Below are 19,961 nucleotides of genomic sequence, written 5' to 3'. Positions count from 1 at the left end.
CTTGTCGTCATATGCACAACACTCAACTGATGTTAAGGTCATTGCTCTTACTCTAGAGAACAGAGAGCTACTACATTATAGCTCTGATCATTGTTCTGTGGCTGGGATGAATATAGTTTACATTATACCTAAGGTGGGGCAAATGCCTTCTTAATGTCGCAATGTTGCAAAAAACTTTCGAAAGTATTAACAAATCTTTTGCAAATTAACATAAAGTGCTAAATTTTGCTTTAAAAGATATCAAAAGTTAACTATATGCTAAGCATGTAGCAAAGAAGAAGAGCTGCCAAATGCCAATCACACAAATCTCAACATTTAGCTCTGAACTGTCTGACCTCACTTCAAACATCTGTAACATAAAGAGAGACGGGAAAATGCAACATATCGAGGTTGGAGCTGGGCACTACCAATAGAAATATCCAATAAATAAATGAAAAATTACTCACTGGACTTGAGGGCTGACGAATTGACTTCAATCTCGCCCCCTGTGATTGGCTGGAAGACGGAGAGCTCGGATTGGTAGGGGTCTGGGCTGGGGGTTAGGCTTGTGTTAGCCACACCCCTCTGCTGGGCTTCCTGCTCCTCATACACCGCCATCAGCTAGACAGAAAAAAACACACACATACAGAAAGCAGCTTGTTATTTTTTTCACTTCTATTATTTTCATCCATTATGAATTTGATCAAAGTGAAACAGCGGGAATTCTGTTCAATGATGCTTCGATACAGTAACTCCACTCAAAGTCACTCCAGGTTTTCTATTTGCTATTCTCTACATGCTCTGAAAGAAAGCCACTTTGCTCCATTCAGTTTCATTATAAGGTACACTAAGGAGCAAAATTTAGAGGAAACAAATGCATACAAAGTACAGGAAACAATCCAAACGTCACCAGAATCAGATCCACTCTACACAGCACAATACAGACACAGACACAGACATGTCTTACTAACTTGTGTTCAAACTTCAGCCATATTTAGCAGCTATAAACAGGTGCTTGAGCTAAAAACTGTTTTACAGCTAATCTCACAATTTCTGTTACCTTGTGTATGAGGACGCGATAGAGGACGTCCAAGGAGCCCAGCATTCCTGTGACAGAGTGTGTGTCTACTGCTCAACACCTGCCTCCATTTGTGTGTCCCCTTTGCATGTGTGCAACACCCTGCTAGCTCTACCTGTGTTATATAGTGGAATCCCCATCTATTGAGTATTGCACTGAGTCTGCGTTAAGCCTACCATAGCACAGAGCTTGTCAACACAGTGTTCTAGGGGCCTCCACATAAAAGCTGAATAGACCTGCATGTGTGTGTATCTGTATACATGAGTGTTTGGTGTCTATAGTGGTCAAGAGTAAAGAAAGGGGACTTTACCAGTAAAGCCAGAGGCTTCCTGCTGCACTGAAACCCGCAATATACAGACATGAGCATACACATGCATGCTACTACCAGGCACAAACTATATTAGAGTGCACCACGAGTGCACACACATCTGAGTTGGCTGTCTCTTCTGCACAAGAAAGCAAAAAACAACAAGGCCAACAATATGAAAATGTAATTCTGAAACGCAAAGTGATGCCAACACTTTAGCATAAAAGCTTACGCAGGAAGTCCAGCGACGGCATCTTTCTTTTTTTATTATTTTTTTTTTTTCTCAAAGCCAACCTGATGATTAAAGCAGCTTTTCACTGGAAGTTTCTTCATCGCTTTTTTGGACAAATTAGTCTCTCTCTCTCTCTCTCTCTCTCTCTCTCTATCTTAATAAAAAAACAGTCTTCTAACATCAATAGCTAAATGCAGAAATTAAAATCTTCTGTGTTTTCTTCTGCGTTACATATCACATGTAAATGTAGTAAAATAAATCCTGCATCTTCCCTGATCCTGCTGGATTTAATAAAAACAATTCTTTCCTTGTGTATACGTCTGACTCCATGTAAAGTACTTTGCACTCAAATGCTCCTTATCTTTCGTTAAGTGTATATGCTTGTGTGTAGATATAGAGACTACGTGCACTTTCTTTCCAGTATAACCTCACCAGCCAGAGAGCAGAACAGTATTGAGTTATACAATATTGCACCTTTCTGACCTTTTCCCCAAAAAGGTTGCCAAAAGCACAACTTTCTCATTGTCTTGTTCTTCCCTCTTGTAGAAAACCTCATCTGATTTCTTTTTTTTTTTATCAGAAGTTGTCAAATAACCACAGCTTTTAATTTCATAATGAAAAGCTAACATTTGTCACTTTTCTGTCAATTTGCTTAGGCGTAAACCTTTTACAACTTTTGTCCAGCAGCTACCTGCAGGGATGGCACTTAAGCAGATAAGAAAAAAGGGCATACAGAAGTGGAGATGGGAAGATATCATAAAAAAAATATGCATATCTAATAAAAATAGCTTACATTTTTATCCAGTGTCAGGAAATCTGTCTGTTAGGAGGAGCAGACCAAGCCAAATAGCTTTGAGATAAACACACACACACAGGGGTGGCAAAGATTCTTAAAAAAGAACATCAGAAAGAATGACAGGAAGAAAAATGGGGAGACAAATTCAACAAAGTCTGGCTGAGTCTCTTAAAAAGCAGAAAGGAAAGACAGCCAGATGAGAGAGGGGAGGACTTTGCCTCTGTTTACTTCGACAGGGGACTCAAAGACCTGCCAAACAAAATGACACCGCAGTCTGAGCATGAAGAGGCAGAGAGGGGTGAGAGCGACAGAAAGGTGAGACTGCACAGAGCGAAAGCACAAAAAAAGAGAGAAATGGCCACTGGCAATGTGAGAAACAAGCTGAGAGAGAATTCCAAGGTTTATAATGAGGGGGACTGACATACGTGCTGTACTGTAAAAACCTTTGAGATGTCAGGCAGTAAGGACAAAAAGCAGACCTGAAACTTAAGACTGTTGGAGAGTGCCAGTGTGTCCAGTGACAACGTGCGATGATGAGTCCACTTTCAGCTCAATGGAAAGTTAGATGCTGCCCACTGCGACTCTGTTCATCTTGCGCCAGCTTTTTTTTCTGACCTCAAGAATGCTTTCGTGTAAGTTATTAATTGTTACACTAAATGTTATTCAGCATTTAAGTACTACGTGTTTCTGCTACGGGTGTGCGTTTCAGTCATGTTATTATATGTAACATTTAACCTTCTCATCAGGCATCCTGTCAACAACCTCGACAGACTCAAAAATACATCTGATTTTGCTCTGTTTTTCATTTCCAGCTTACTGTCAAAACACACATTTTACTTTGATCGGGTTGCTGACAACCTCACGTAGTAATGCCTTTATCCATCAGTGAGCTTGAATACCTGAGTTTAAAATTGCATCTGAGTGAGGAATAGGGCTTCATTTTGTCTTCATTTGGGTTTGTGAAGAAGAAAAAAAATGACTGACTATGGCACAAACCTTATGAAAGTGTGGTCTGTTGCGTTATCTTGTTGTGATTCTTTGTTCAAGTAAAAAAACAACAAAAATCTTCCCCTTCACTCTTAGGGAGGTCAGAGGTCAGGTTCAACCGCCAATGGCAATGCTGTCAGACCACTCTCACCACTGGGTCCCACATTGAAATGTTTGGGACTTACGCTCATTGAGTGCTCGTACGGTCTGCCAAATTAAAAAAATGTCTATAACACATTTGGTTGTCAACTACAGAATAATTTAGTTCAGCTTTAATTAAAAGCGAGCATAGAAACCCAGAGGTTAAACAATACAGCCTGCAAAATCTTTGCTTCTAAGCTCTCTCACCATCCCTTCTCCGCTCCCCATAGTTATCGATACCGTGTGGTCAATACAAGGTTTATACGGGTTACCTAGAACAAGCGGAGGCTAGTAGGAGGCAACTTCATGTGTATGTATGTGTGTGCTGTTGGACTGCCTGACCTGAGGGCTTGGATCAATGAAAGGTCTGACCAAACAAGCCAAAATCAAACACTTCCACCCGGAGACAAATACACAAGATGTGTGTCACATTGGTACGGTTTGTGAGTTCTACAATTGAGTGGTTAAATCTGAAAAGTTACACATTTTTCAAAAATCAATTCTTATTAACTTGCAGTTTGCAACTTAGACTGCAAGTAGCAAAGCTTGAGTCTGTTGCCTTGGAAGCCTTCAAATGGGCTAGCAAATGTGTAAGGGTGGACTTGCCACCCCGGCCCCCTTGGCAAACATATATGTCTGTCTGATGTCAGATAGCAGTAATGATGATGATGATGATGATGATGATGATGGTATTCGCAGCTGGTTTTCCAGGTTTGGGTCAGTCAGTCTTGAGCAAAACTGAGTCTTTGCAAGAGCGAGAGAGTGCAGGCTTTTTCCTTGCAGGGCAGGAAAATGCACTGTGTTTCCTCTTTCCAGTTCCCACAGCTTTAATTTCACTTCAAATGACTTCTCATTTGAAAGCAGAGCTGAGAAGCTGGCAGGAGCTTGAGGTTCAGCTCAGAGAGGTACTTGGTAATGTCCACCATGATGGCCAAAGCACACAGACACTTGCTAGTGCACTAGTGCACGATCTTATGTTATTGTCTTTATAACTGAAAAAAGTAATTTTTTCTTTTTGTCTTTATGAAGTAAGTGTGTGTGTGTGTGTGTGTGTGTGTGTGTGTGTGTGTGTGTGTGTGTGTGTGTGTGTGTGTGTGTGTATGTGTATGTGTAGAGAGAGAGAAAAGAGAAGTGCAGAGTTGGTTCCTTTCGTTTTATTAAAATTGAAAGAGCACATGAAATCGGGAGGTAGATTAATAGCACTTCAGGATTTAAGTGCATAACAGTGTTCACACACATACACACACATTACCATCTTTTTCCACATCATACCCTTTTCATAATTGGGTCGATTAGGGTCTGATTGATTAGTTTGGAGTGGATCAATAAAATGCTACAATCAGCCAAATGCATGAGCATATACACAGCTCACAGACAGTGAGCACACACACACACTCTTTCTCACACACACACACACACACACACACACACACACACACACACACACATACACACACAAAACAATCTTTAAATATACTTAAGCTATCTGAACACCATTGAGCTTTGATTTCCACTCATGACCACTTACCATAAAAAAAAAAATCTATGATGTTAAAGCATGTGTACGTGTGCGTCCATGTGTGTACTTAGGCATCTTATGCAGTCAGCAGTATCCTTAGAAATGACCAATCCATCACCATACCCTTCACAACAAACTGAAGGGGTGAGGTGGCCACGTATGATGGACCCTTTCCATCATATGTGCAGCGTGTATGTGTGTGCGTGCACGTGTGTCTGTGCACACTCAGAACATGCTGTCTTATGCAGATTATTTTATAGGTTGGGTACAACTGGCTCAATTGGTTTTGGGTGTGATACATTCGGGGATTTAGGGAAGGCAAGATGGTGTACTAAAATAACAATTTTCTATTTTTCTCCCTGCAAATATGCTAATGTACTGCCAACTGTGCTATTTCAGCTTTTTGTGTTGCTTTTTCATTACAAAGGAATGTTATTAATGAACTCCAATGATCTGGATACAACAATAAATTCAGGATAATAAATGTGTCTTCCAGGTTCAAAATCACCAAGCTTGTACTCTGATGCAAGTGTTCCTCATAAGAAAGAGACCGGGTTTGATCACTCAGTGACACACACACACACACACACACACACACACACACACACACACACACACACACACACACACACACACACACACACACACACACACACACACACACACACACACACACACACACGACAATGAATAGACTGACAGCACCACCTAGCTCTACACAACAGAAGCTACATGTGAAGTGCACCTTGAAGCTTCCACACCTTGCTGTTATTGTGTCACCCATGTGTTTCCTCAGTAAACAAACAAACAAACAAACAAACAAACAAACTGTTTTCTGCCTGTGACAAGCAACAGAAGAGGAAAACAAGTTCCTTCAAGTACTTTAGTTATTATCTGCCTGTATTCCTCTCTGCCTCTCTAAGCTCAAATGAAGAAAATGAAGAAAAGAAAAGCAATGGCTCCATGCATTGTGGAGCATGTAGAATGATTTAAACTCCACCTTCTTTTAGTAAATTAAATGTGTTTTTGAACTATGGCACAACACTCCACAAGCCCAGTGAGACACTTTCTATCAGCATGTTGTCATTCCCCTCTCTGTCCCTTTGATGTAATGCCAAAGCAAAAAAAGAAAAAGGCATTTTTATGTCTCATGACATAATTTTAATGCAGCTCTTGGTGGGGCACCCATAAAAGAAGTCAGCGCAGGGCCGGCAAGATAAGGTCACACAGTCGGGCACGCATGCACTCTGTAAAGGTAGCATGAGAAGTAATTTTTAAAAGCCTTGCACATTTCTGTGTGATGCCCATAAAAATAATTGTGCAGATCACAAAGAGAATTTGAATGAACCCTGAGGCAGGTCAGCTTTTCTATGCTAGGCTATGTACAAGTTGGCCTCTTCGTCTTTCATCAGCAAATATTCCTGCTTAGCCCTGTTTTCCCCTCTGGCTTCACTTCGCCTCCTCTCTTTAGCTTCCTCTCTTTTCTCCTCCCTTCTCCTGCCTTTCCTCTTTTCCGGCTGCCTCCTTTCCTCATAATTTTGCTTCCTCTCATTCGCCCTGCCTCTTCTACCTTTTGTTTCTTTTTCTCTCCTGCCCCTGTTCTTCCTCCTCTTCCTCCTCCTCCTCTATGTCCCCTTCTCCCCTCTGACTTGTAGTGGTTCCTTTCAAATCAGCTGATGTAAATCATCATGTTCCAGCACTTTGCTCTATTGGATACACTCACAAAGCAACAAAGAGCTTATCGATTAACACGTGAACGTGATACGCCCACGCTCTCTCTCTCTCTCGATACTCTTAATCTCACTATTTTAGTTCTTCATGATTTCTTCTCCCCTTCCTTTCCTTTCTCTCTTGTTTTATTCTCTTGTAATCCCTACAAACATAAACAACAACAGATTTATGGACAGATTGAAAAAGGGATACATACACACTGTAAAAGCATTCACACACAAACTGCATGAACAGACAGGGACAAAAATATTCACTCACACACCTGAACACACACACTTCTCTCTGACTATGACCTCTCTGCTGCAGTCAATCCATCGCCATGGCAATCAATCAATAATCAGGATGGTGTTGTCTCCGTATGAAGAATATGGATGAATGAAATTCACCTGCTCAGCAGTTTAAATTGTTTGTGCAGGTTTGCGTGTTTGTGTGATGACCCTCTATTGATCTCCAGTCACCTTACCTCTCAGCAGAGCAGGAGAAATCCAGACAAGACAGACAGGAAGAAAGAGATGAATGGGGGACAGAAATACTGTGAGACAGACAGAAAGAGAGAGAAATGGTCACAAGGCGAGGGACCATCCACCTGTGTAATGCACATTTTCAATTTGCACGTACAAAAACATGAGGAAATATTACAAAATATCCCAACTGTACTCAGAATCACTCATTCTATTTACTACACAACAACGCTGTAGCATGACTGTTACACAAAGTGCTGTCAGCTAAACAAGCTCACTAACTTATATTTCATCACAGCTTGGCATCTTATTCTGGCTCTCTGATTGGTTACACTGTATGTCCATCTACCCGCACTGTCCAGCACTTCTTTGTGTCATTGCATTATAAAGCATAAACATTAGCTCAAAACGGCCAATTTTGCCACAAGGTGAGGAGTTTGTGTGCCTCTGTGTGGAGTGATGAGAAGACTAATGTTGATCAAATTAATAAATGAAACAAACAGAAATTACTAATAATTAATTATTTGACCATGAGGTTTTCTACATCGTTTTTCACTGTTTGACTGGCACTCATTTAATTACATCATCCTGTTGTTCGCTCTTCTTCTGCAATGGTGTAATCGCACACAACTGGAGAACACCTACTGCTCATATCGATGAACTGACTCATAATGATCAGACGGCAGTAGTGGATGGAAAGACGCATTCCTTCACATTTTCTTTTGCCAATTTTCTCAAAATGCAGTTAAAATCGGCAACGCATTTGGATGGAAACCCATCTATAGACATACAGTGCAGACTACTATACACAGACAACAGAGAGAAAGATTAAAAATCATTCGAAAAGATGTTATATAGACATATTATTGAGAAAGAGAAAGCAGAAATGATTTCAGCTGTCAAAACGTGTACATCCACCATCAGCACCGGCAGTACAAATGTTCAGTGACTTTGTGAACTTCAGACAGGCAGAACTTCAGTGTCTGTCACACAGCCAAAATATAATGACAGCTTCTGTTTCCTCAGTTGTGCAGACAGTGTGTACTTTCCTGCATCCATATTTGCATGTGTGTGCATGAATGCTTGTGTGTTTGTGTCCCTACATTCATACATATATGTATGCTTGTGCATGAGGAAAAATATCTGTGTGTGCGTGCATGCCTGTGCGTGTGAGTGTGTGCCTGTGTGTTAACTATCTACCACCAACCTCCCTGAGGCTGTGTGTAGACCACACTTGGCCATATGGAACCGCATTATGGAGACACACAGCGGCACAGATGGACACATTCTGTGCAGGCCATATTCTCAATGATCCACCAGCAGCGGTCTGAACGACAGCGCTCATAAACCAGGGGAGCCTATTAACCAGAAGAAACTGCACAGGCTCCACCCACTGGGAAGAAGGCAGTACATTGTGTAGCAAAATGGTTTTTCAAAGTGGATATATTATCTACAAATTGGCTTATCATCAAGTGACTCACTGAACTAATGTTACTTAGCGACAGCCGATATGACAAGCAGCCAAAAAAGTTTTGGATTTTACCAAGCCACAGCGTCAGTCGGTGCCATCTAAAAGCTACACCCTGAATGCTCTGTACACTGCTCGGGAGATAACAGGTTCAACTGAATCAGAATTTAACGAATCTGTGTCTTTTGCCAATCCGGTTGTTAAAACTCAGAGCTCTAATTTCATTTGCATATGCAGTGAAATGCTCATTCCATAAACCTTGGCTGTCGTAAAGGAGGGCAGTGCTGCAACACTAGCAAGCCGAGGTGGCCAAAACACAGAAGAGTTAAGAGTTGAGAAGCGAAAGGATTGGCTTATCTTAGTGTAACATGATACAATTCAACAGCACCACAAACCACAGCCTCAAAAATGAGCATATAGCAGAATCAACATCTCTCTGAAACAGTTCAAACAAAAATCAACCAGCAGCAACCAAATGAAACAAGGAATTTAGCCACAAGGAACAAGACTAAAGATCACATTTCTATGTAGAAAAGGAAGAAAACATGCTATAACTCAAGAGTAGGGCAACTAAAGATTGTTTATTATCATCGATTAAGGTGCCAGTTTTTTGTTTGTTTGTTCTTTTTATGAATTTATTGATCATTTGGACTATAAAAAACAGAAAATACTGAACGTCCATTACAGCTTCCCATAACTCAGGAAGATGATTTCATCAGGTGATGAATTTACCTTGATAAATAACTTAAATGACTACAGTTATCAAAGCTGTTGACAATTCGTTTTTTCATACAACTCAGAAAGGCATTTTTTATGGACCTTTCTTTGTATTTGAGGGTATTGTCATGTTGAAAAAGAAAATGCGCAATAACAATGATGTGTTAAATGTGAATGATTTATTGATGTTAAGTGTGAATCATAGAACCTTTAAAAGTTGTCAGTGTTCAACACCAAGGCTTAGTCTCACATCCTCTGATAGCTCATTCATCCAGCCTTGCTTTCCTTCCTCCTCTCCTTTCTTTCCAACATCTTATCTCGTTCAATTGGCTCTCCACATAACAATGGGTGTCTGAGTGGCTTTTGAAGTAGGATTTGCTGTCTGTCAGATGTGACTGATTAGGCTTCACACACACCCATACACACCATGTTCTCTCTCACATACATGCAAACACAGTTTCACACTCCTATACACACACGCACACACACACACACACACACACACACACACACACACACACACGAACAGTGTTGTGATGGTGATTATCTGAGGATTACCATGTCAAAATGTCAAGCAGTAATAACTGTCAGCTGACAGTCCTAAACCTGGATCAATAAACTACACACATATTTCCAATGTAGGACATTCAAAAATGTTTGGGGGACACATTTTGCCACAACTGTCTAAAAAGATGAGACAAAATTCTGGGGGCATTGTGTCATGTAAATATCCGATGATGCCTACATCCATGCACATATGGAAACACAGAAGAATGAAGAGAGTAGACTGTATCACACGTACATCCAGGACGCATACCACTCGCCTTCTCAAGGCGTCTGAATCAAACCATTGTTTCATTCCAAACTGTTCTTTCATGATCCTTATTCCTTCATTCCCTCAAACCTTTAAAGTTATGAAAACTTGAAGCATGTTTGGTGGAAGGACTCTGCCCCATATACAACAGAGGACTGATGCTTAAGACATTCACATGTCTATAATCTGTAACCACTCTGGGGATTATGGGGTTAATTGTTGAAAGGTTGTTTCCTGACCCCCAGACAGCTTATCTGCTTCAGTGCTGAAGGAGAAGAATCAATCTCAACATGTCACCTCAAACCAGTGCAAGGAAAAAAATAAGTCTTCTAAACAGGAGTGGCTCTAGTAAAGCTACATTGAACATTATATAGTTCACAGTATTTCATCACAGTCGGTCATATTTTCCAGGAGTTTATGTTATGACATGTTATGTCTGCATGTATGATTAGGCTGATCTGAGGACAGTCTTTCTGCATATTATTGCACATTTTGTCTTTCTTTGTCAAATGTTGTTTACCTAAACTTTGGTGGATCAAACTTAAATCAAATCTTGTCATATCTTCACAAAACTACAGCTCTTTGATTACTGATGGTGGGCACAAAACTACAGCTCTTTGATTACTGATGGTGGGTACAAAACTACAGCTCTTTGATTACTGATGGTGGGCACAAAACTACAGCTCTTTGATTACTGATGGTGGGCACAAAACTACAGCTCTTTGATTACTGATGGTGGGTACAAAACTACAGCTCTTTGATTACTGATGGTGGGTACAAAACTACAGCTCTTTGATTACTGATGGTGGGCACAAACCTAAAGATACTTTGATTTTATTAATTATGCAACATCAGGCAGAATCATGAAAACCTTTTGATAAGGTAGGATTTAGTGACAAGTTTCAGTATTTAGTGTGTTTTTTTTTACCCTACGGAGGTGGTAAAATGCAGAATTTGCTTATGTTTTATTATCTAAAGTGGTTTCTAACTAAATTTCCCTCTGACCGTAGTGTATTTATAGCTTTTAAACTCTCATATGTGAAGTGTTAGAGTTCATACCTCAACGCATCTTTGAATTTGTACAGGGTTTACATCTCAAGCAAATGTTTCAGTGCCAAAGCTAAATAGGATAGCCTTAGCATTAAAACAAATTCTGCAGATGGGGACAATACACAATGAAGTGTTTCATTATGAAAATTATAGATTATTGGCAACAATGTTGTGACCTGGAGTTTGACCTTAATCATCTTCCTGACTGGAAGGATCTCCTCTATGTGGAGCTGTGTAACTTCACTCATTCCATTCATTAGAGTTTGCAGATGCTCCCATTATGAAGTGAATGTGCGTGCGCGGGAGAGTGAGTGTGAGGAAGGGAGAGACAAAGCATGGTTAATTTATATCAGGGTTTAATGGTAATGCTACTGTATTCAAGCACAAGCAAAACATGTTATTCATATAGAACATGCATACTAACAGACTGACAAACATTAAGTCTCTCCCATGAAACTTAGGCCAAAATTACTTGTTTCTGTGTCATTTTGTTGTCGAGATATTTTTTGCAAATTAAACATGACACATATTTCCAAGACTTAGGAGCTCTATGCATGGGCCCAGTTGGAATCTCTCACTGCTCAGGAGAACAGCAGCATAAGTGTGCAATTTACGAAGCTACTAAACTACAATTTTGCTTACTTAAAAATAATCGTTTGGATCCTCAACAGGATATCTAACACAAACTAAGGTCAAACACACCTACTTGTAAGCCAGAGTCAATGTTCTGACTGTACCAACTGTACTCACCAACAAACATGTAGGCAGACACCTATACATGTAGGACACAATAAAATGAACCTCATGCATTGTCCGTGTCAATGTCGAGTATATTCAGCCCATGAGTCTACCTTAACCACGTGTCCGGTACACCTGTCACTGATGCTGCCCAACATTCATATATGTCATTTTGGGAGTTATTAACAAACAATCTATTCTGTTGTTTAGGTATGAGGATGTGCTGTTAAAACCTCACAAAAATAGGTCCTCTCACAAGTCCCTCTGCTAAGTACAAATGTACACACAGTACATACGAGTGCCTTGCCAAGATTCAGCTGACAAACATTAATTTAGATTTAGGGTTCAGTGAATTTCCAACTGTTTACCAAAAGTGAAACCTAAGAAACAGCCTCTGACCTCTTATCAGCTTACCTAAGACCATTTATCTCTGTTCCTGACAGACTCTTACTCTTTTACTCTTTGTCCCACCCCTTCATCATCCTGTCTTACCTCCACCTCCTCAAGGTGAATGATAGAAATTATGCGACACCTACTCAGAGAACTCATGATCTGAGTGCGTGTGTGTATGTGTGTGTTCGCGCGCGCGTGTGTGTGTGTGTGTATGTAGGGGTTAGGCAATTAAATGAGGCTGTTATCATCACTCACACACATTCAGGGACAGGTTCACTCTTTATAAAGCTCTCACCACCCAGCGCATTACTCTGTCAATGTATGTAAATCTTTCTGCTAACTGCTGGTAGCTTTCTGTGTGTGTGTGTGTGTGTGTGTGTGTGTGTGTGTGTGTGTGTGTGTGTGTGTGTGTGTGTGTGTGTGCGTGTGTGTGTGTGTGTGGTGAAAACACACATAAATCTCTCTTGAACACATACACACAGTGCCTACAAAGAGCACACACACATCGCAGACTGCTTTTCCTCCTAAAAGGCTGACATGAGAGGAGGTCTTCTAACATTTCTATGATTGAGGTGAAGAGTAAAGCTCATAGCCAACACAGAGTGATTACATTAATCTTCCTAACAGATCATATCTTCTATTCACAAGACTATGAATCAAATCCATCTCGACACTAAATGATGGGTACTTAAAGGGACAATCCACCTTAATGCACATTACACACTACCAAAATCACAGCTGCAAAAGTCTCTGGATGAAGTTCCAGATTAGCCTCAACTCATTCAGGTTGATGTCAACATATTTCTTGAAACAGCCTGAGGTTTGTTGCAGCAAAATGCAAAAAACCCTCAAACACTTAGACGGCTATGACTTGAGGCTTTTAAGTCATTAGATCAAGCAGCATATTATGCTGTCTCAGTGTAGCCATAATGAACTACAGAGTGAGGCAGGCAGGTCTTCAGAGGTACCATGTGAGGGATTTAATGCCTGATTTCCATCCACGCAAATCTGCATGCTATCATAATTTCATCTAAATTGACTGTTCTCATACCCCAAAAAATAATTATTTAGAGTTAGATTAACACTTTCTTTCTTTTCGCTTTCTGTTAGGAATTTTGGATTCTGCTGAATGTCTTTTGTTAACTCAGTACATTTAAGTTAAAACCAAACAATTTATTTACATATGAACCACTAACTTTACATGCTCATAATTTTTTACCAGTTCATTTTTTTCATTGTGTATTTGCACATGACTTAATTCTACATGTACAAAACAGTATTTAAATGGATTCTTTCTGGCTGAAAGCAATGGCAGAGAATGATGTGCTGCCTTGGCCTCGTGATTTGGAGCCCACATAATATTCAGAAATCAGAAATGTCACACCATCAGCCCAAACACAAGGCTTCTTTTCTTAATCTTTTCCTAAAAATGTGATTAAGTCCTGCATGTTTGTAACACGCTGTCAAAGTTCTTGTAAGCAGAGAGGAAAAAAAGAGAAAGAACAAGCAATGAATGAGGGTTCAAAATGTGAGTCACTTGCTTTTCCCTTTTACTATTCTGTCCATAACACTTATTTTAATGTGTGTGCCCACACACAGGCATATGATGAACCAATTCTTAGTCATCTGGTCATTTAGTTAGTCTATCCCCAACAAACCCCACATTCAGGCACTTCATTAAGATAATTCATCAGCACAATGAATCCACGAGGAGGTGGACTTCATAACAATAACAATTAGTAACACACACACACACACACACACACAATTTCATGCAGTGCTGTATCCATCTATTCTAGGTGGGTCCCAGGTGCAGCTGAGTTTCCTTAATTAAGAGCCAAGGTCCATGAAGACTACAGGATCCATGGTTTATTATATTCATAATTAACCCTTTCATTTTCACCCTCTCTGCCTCTCTCTTTGTTTCGTTTCAATCACTCTGTTAACCCCTTCTCGATCACTCTAAATCAATCTTCCATGTCCCGCTGGTTGGCTGCCTCATGCTGTCACCTCGTGCTCATCTCACACACTGTCACCATTAACCCCACATTTGTCTTTATTTCACTGTCTCTTCTGCAATTCTTTAATTACCAGCATCCCTCTGTCTTTCATTTTATTCACTCTGGCAATTAACCCCTTTTTCTTTGGCACCCTCCTGCTTCTCCTCTTTTTATATGCTCTTACAAATTGCACCTATCCGTCTCGTTCTTACTCTCTTAATGCTCTTGTTCTCATTCTTTCTCTCTCTCTCATCCTCCCACCTCATATCCTCTTCTCTATCACAGACGCCATTACTCAATTAACCCTCCTGGTTCATGGCTAAGGGTCAACATATGTATCAGGTCTAGATCACATCTGTGTGTGCCTTTGACAAATGAAGAGTCTAGCCACACACACACAGACACACACACACTAACATACACACACCTGCGTACAACCACACAAACACACAAGCACACATACACACACTGAGGTGTGACTCAGAAATTATTGGATTCATTAGAGGTAAGGGTGAAAGAAAGGAGTGCATGGTGAAGGGGAAGGAAGGGGGCATAAGGAAGCAGAGGAGTGGAGGCCAAGGCATCACTAAGTACTGGTAGAGGACCCAGGACATGGCAAGAGAAGAGCTACGTTCAATGAAAATATATCAAAGAGAGAAGCTAAGGCAGCACAAACAGCCAGGAAAGGGTAGACGTGGAGTAGGAGGAGAGCACAGAGCGAATGAGTGTAGAGAGGTTAACTGCTGTAAATGTGGAGAGCCGAGGTGGAGGATGGAGCAGAGGGATGAGGTGAAGGTGAGATGGAGCATTTCGGTTCATTATGGTGAGATGCTGTCTCCTCTTTATCCTGTCATAATAAGCAACCTCTCTACGGAACACAGATAATGATATATGAGTCAAGCCTGGATGACCTTTAGGAAAAATTTCCATTAATCGGAAAACTCTGGTGGTGAAATGTCGTGTATCTTAAAACATTGTAATGTTTAAGCCTGTGGTAATAACACAGCAATATTTACGTGATTTGGATATTTTTCATTCTTTATTTACTTGTTATAATAATATTTTCGGATCAGCTCATTGATAACACAGTTAGAAAAAAGGTAAAGGAAGTATCAATAAACCCACTGCACACACAAGCAGTCATGTTACCATACTAACTGCACAGCTACAGGTTGCTACATGCACATTTTAGCATTTTCCTGCATCACATATAGCACTTCATCCAGTTTTTTGTTACATACTATACGGTTCTGTTGTTTTTGTCTTTTATACTAATTAATAACTGAAAAGCAAGATGCACAATTCTGTTTGACTGCACTGATGAATCAACTGTATCAGCCAGTTTAACATGATGAGCGGTCTTCCAAGCCTTCAAGGAATTAAACTGATCGATTCATATGCATGTGTTTGTGCGACCATACACATAAATACACACACCCACAGACACAAAGACAAGAATGTGTGCATTTAGCAGATGGCTGGTGGTTAAGAGAGTGTGAATGATAAAATCTCCCCTCTATTCCATCGCCTTGTCCATTATTCCACTCCACCGCCTCTGAAGAGTGTGAGGGTGTGAGTGTATGTGTGTGTGTAAGCCAAAGTATATTTGTGTGTGGACTTTTTAGCGTGCGTTTTCATCTCCATGTATCTGTGTCTAAGTGAAACAATCTACTCACTTCACTTGCGTCGTAAATGAGCAATATTAAAATTAAACCATTAAATTACAACATAAAAGCAGCCATTTAATTGAGTTTTGCTCTATTCTGATTTTATTGTTTCTACCCATCATGTGTGACAGGTTGTAAGCAATCAAACTAATGGAACATTACGAACCTATTCAAAATGTGCCACACGAGTTATATTGTATTACCCATCTGTGTGTGTCATCAAGTGAAACATGTCTGTAACACATGAGGCTACGCAGCATTAAAGGTTATGTTTGAAGTCATTGTGTTCATTATGAGTTATGCGGTGCATGTGTAAAAAGAGAAAGACATACAGATGGAGGTGGCGGGTGTTAGCAGCATTTTGACAGATGATTGACTGGAATCATACAAACACACACACACACACACACACAAAAAGAGCTCATCACACACACCAATAACTGCCTAAAACACGCACACACAGCAAAATCTCCATGCGATTTTACTGACAGATTTAAGATTAAAGAGGGCACTACCCTATTCTGACTGTGGCCAACACACCCCAAAACACTCACACACAATCATGGTTATTATGTTATCTTTCAAAATGGATACCTGTTCAAACCCCAACATTGATTTTATATTCTTTTAACCAATCAAAACACAGAACAATCAGTGCTTAAGATATAATCTAGAGTCATATATCAGTAAAAACTGATAATTCAGTGACGCACATACATATAGTATGCACATATAGAAAAGGGTGATATATATATATACACACGCACACACACACACACACACACACATACATACATACATAGACGCACACATACATATAGTCAATGTAGACTGATATATGTGTCAGTGTACTGCAATTTACCAATGAGGCCATAGCCTCATCAAATATAATTCACAATTTGGCTGATAGCAGATATCTCAGCTCCTGAAGAAAGATAAGGTTTATGGTCCCTCTACCCTTCTCAAGGACTACCAGATGCACTCTCTCTCCCTCTCCCTCTCTCTCTCTCTCTCACACACACACACACACACGCACACACACACACATGCACAATAAAACACATGCATGAAAACTAAAACATACGATTACTATGTAATGAAAAATGTAAGGCTACATAAAGCAAATGACAAAGGAACGATATATGAGTCATACACACAGCGGACAGGCAGAAGACTTTATGGCTTTTCATGGTACCCTCTTGAAGGACTGGGAAGAGGAAGTGCATACATTCAAACATATTACACTTAAACAAAAAAAGGCAAGAAAGGGGTTGAAAGGGTTGGTATGACAATGGCTGACATTGTGTTACGATGTCATATCATGCTGTAGTGTTGTTTGTCAGAAAAATAATATGCAATTACTATGTTATTACCATAATTTCAACATTGAAAAAGAAAGTGTTATGTGGAAGTTTTCGGAAAAATTAACAGTTCACTTTTTTGTCCTTGACCTGAAAAATTTGGCTGTGATGTGTGTGTCCTCACTGACACAAGTATTCCACTTGGTCTCAGGAAGTTCAACTTAACTTCTGTCACTTCCCATTCTTAACTCATGCTGTCTTTAATTTTAGCTAATAAGATCATTACGTTGCGTTCTCTGACTTGTATTCTTCCTCAAAAGCCAAAGACACTGTTAAGTTGCGCTCAAAAACAGACCAAGACAGGAAAATAACAATTCACACTTCACCCACCTAGTCCATTGCTGCCATAGCTGCACCCCAAGAAACACACAAGTGGAACATACATCTGACCACTCCTTATACTTGTGTATGTCTCCATACACACGTCGCCACACATGCGCACACCCACACACAACGAAATGCAGCAAAGAAAACCAGTGCAATGTGTGAAAGCAATAAGCAGCACTGCTTTCTTTAGTCGAAGGTCAATATTATTCTCTTCGTAATGGCCACTTCATATGGAGGGCTGAGAGGGCAAAGGTGGCTACAATGCGGTTGGTATTACATGACCATATTCTGTGTGTGTGTGTGTGTGTGTGTGTGTGTGTGTGTGTGTGTGTGTGTGTGTGTGTGTGTGTGTGTGTGTGTGTGTGTGTGTGTGTGTGTGTGAGAGTGAGCATATGTGAAAAACAGTGTGAATGTTTGCCCTCCCTGCTCATTCACTTAACCTCTGCAAGCTGCAAGGTTTGCACACTTTAAAAGGAAAATATGTCTGAACTTGGTTATGCTGCCAAGATCTGCTGATAAATATGATTAGGACATGCTGGAGAAACAGCAGGACTGGAGGAAAAAAGACAGTGTTTTGACAATATATTTTCAATGTCTTTATTCATCTCAATGGGTGTATTGAAATTTCACGTCTTAAAAGTTTGTAAGCACTAAACTAAATGTAAGGACAATGTAACTTCGAGACAAACATTGCTAATACATTTTAAAGAAAAGTGGAAAATATTCTGTTCTTTCGCTGCAGCAGAATTTTAGACCTTAATTCAGTTTTGGGCTGGTGGTCAGATGCGAGGTCTGGCACAAACATCCGCGCCATTACCAGACACACTGGGACCTACGAGTGATTGACGTGTTTTTCATTGGTTACGATAATCAAACCTACAATCTACAATCATAGCAAAGTAAAGGTGCAGGCCAAGTAAAATATCAACAGAAAACACACTTGAACACACACTTGAATAGAAAAGCTTTTTATTAGATGGGCCGAGTCCGGGGTCAAGCCCAGTCAGCCCTGGGAGCTGCAGATAACAGAGCGGCCACTCAGACACAAAAGTTGGGTGAGGGATATGCTCTCAGTGGTGAATGAAGACGTGCATTCAAAAGGGCCCAAAGGGCTAACTATAGACAGATGGTTAAACTTCAATGCCACATGCCAATTATTTTTTACATTAATATAAAAAAGCTCAATTTATAATTAATACTACTCAAGTCAGCTACAATTGATCTAAATAAATAGATAATAATATGGTCTAGAGAACGGAAATTCTCTGAAAAATTCACCCGATCATAAAACGAATTAGAAGTTGCTCAGCCTCTGCAGTGTAGGAAAACAATGCCAGCAAGACATAATGACACTGGCAAAGCTACAAAAAACAATCATCATGCTTTAAATACTTCACACAATGCTAATATAATTATTAAGCTTGGCACATAACTTCAAGGTGAAGAATGAGATTTGTTGGATGCCTGTCTGCTTGGTTTATGTGTCAGGTTTTTGTTAAACTGCCTGGGATTAAAATGTTGAGATTAAATGTGGACTGTGTCAGAGGCTACCCACACAAATTGCTGCTGCTCAATGTGTCTGCATGCTTTTCCAATCCCTTTCAAACCTCATTGTTTTGATCTGGGTCATGGTTCCATTAATGCCGACATGTTAACCAGCAGCACTCACACACAAAATGCTATAAGAGCCTCATAATCAACGACCTTAATGTACAAATATGTATCTTACACAGCATGCTGTACATAAGATTCCAATCAAGTACTGCCTGTCTGTCTGTCTGTCTGCTGTCTACTGTCTTAACTATCTTGTCACACCAGAATAAGCAGCTATAAATAATCACATTACAACTGCATCATCTTTACTAATAAATGCTTTAAAATTTTGGAAACCTTGGCTGAAGCTGGTGTTCTTCACACAGTGTTAGATTTCTCTAAGCACGTACATACTGCACTGACTTAATGTACATGTCATTTATGATGAAAACTGTAGAGGAGGATTATGGGGCATTATGCCTAATAACCCTCCCAACACGGTCATAATTGCCTCATTCTGACTGGCTTGTGTTGTGCTCCTCTAAATGACAGTGAGGCTGGTGAGTAGGGGAAAGGGGAAAGAAAAGAAATGCAAAGGAGAAAGAGAGAGAAGGGGCGAGAGAGAAAAAGAGGGCAGACGTAGAATGGTGGGAGAGCTGGAT

The 19,961-nt window shown here is 40.2% G+C and overlaps 1 protein-coding gene across 3 annotated transcripts in view; it reads right to left on the bottom strand.

The window, feature by feature from the left end:
* The window catches only part of pard3bb (par-3 family cell polarity regulator beta b), a 189,134-nt gene that overhangs the window by 148,235 nt on the left and 20,938 nt on the right, over positions 1-19,961 (bottom strand). For all 3 annotated transcript variants that reach the window (XM_070976180.1, XM_070976177.1, XM_070976179.1), the window contains exon 3: positions 447-600. In XM_070976180.1, coding sequence (XP_070832281.1) covers positions 447-600 — 154 coding nt within the window. The remainder of the gene's footprint in view (positions 1-446; positions 601-19,961) is intronic.

This window comes from Chaetodon trifascialis, chromosome 12 (genome assembly GCF_039877785.1).
Source record: "Chaetodon trifascialis isolate fChaTrf1 chromosome 12, fChaTrf1.hap1, whole genome shotgun sequence".
NCBI classification, from domain to species: Eukaryota; Metazoa; Chordata; class Actinopteri; order Chaetodontiformes; family Chaetodontidae; genus Chaetodon; species Chaetodon trifascialis.
This window is presented reverse-complemented; position numbering and strand designations above follow the sequence as displayed.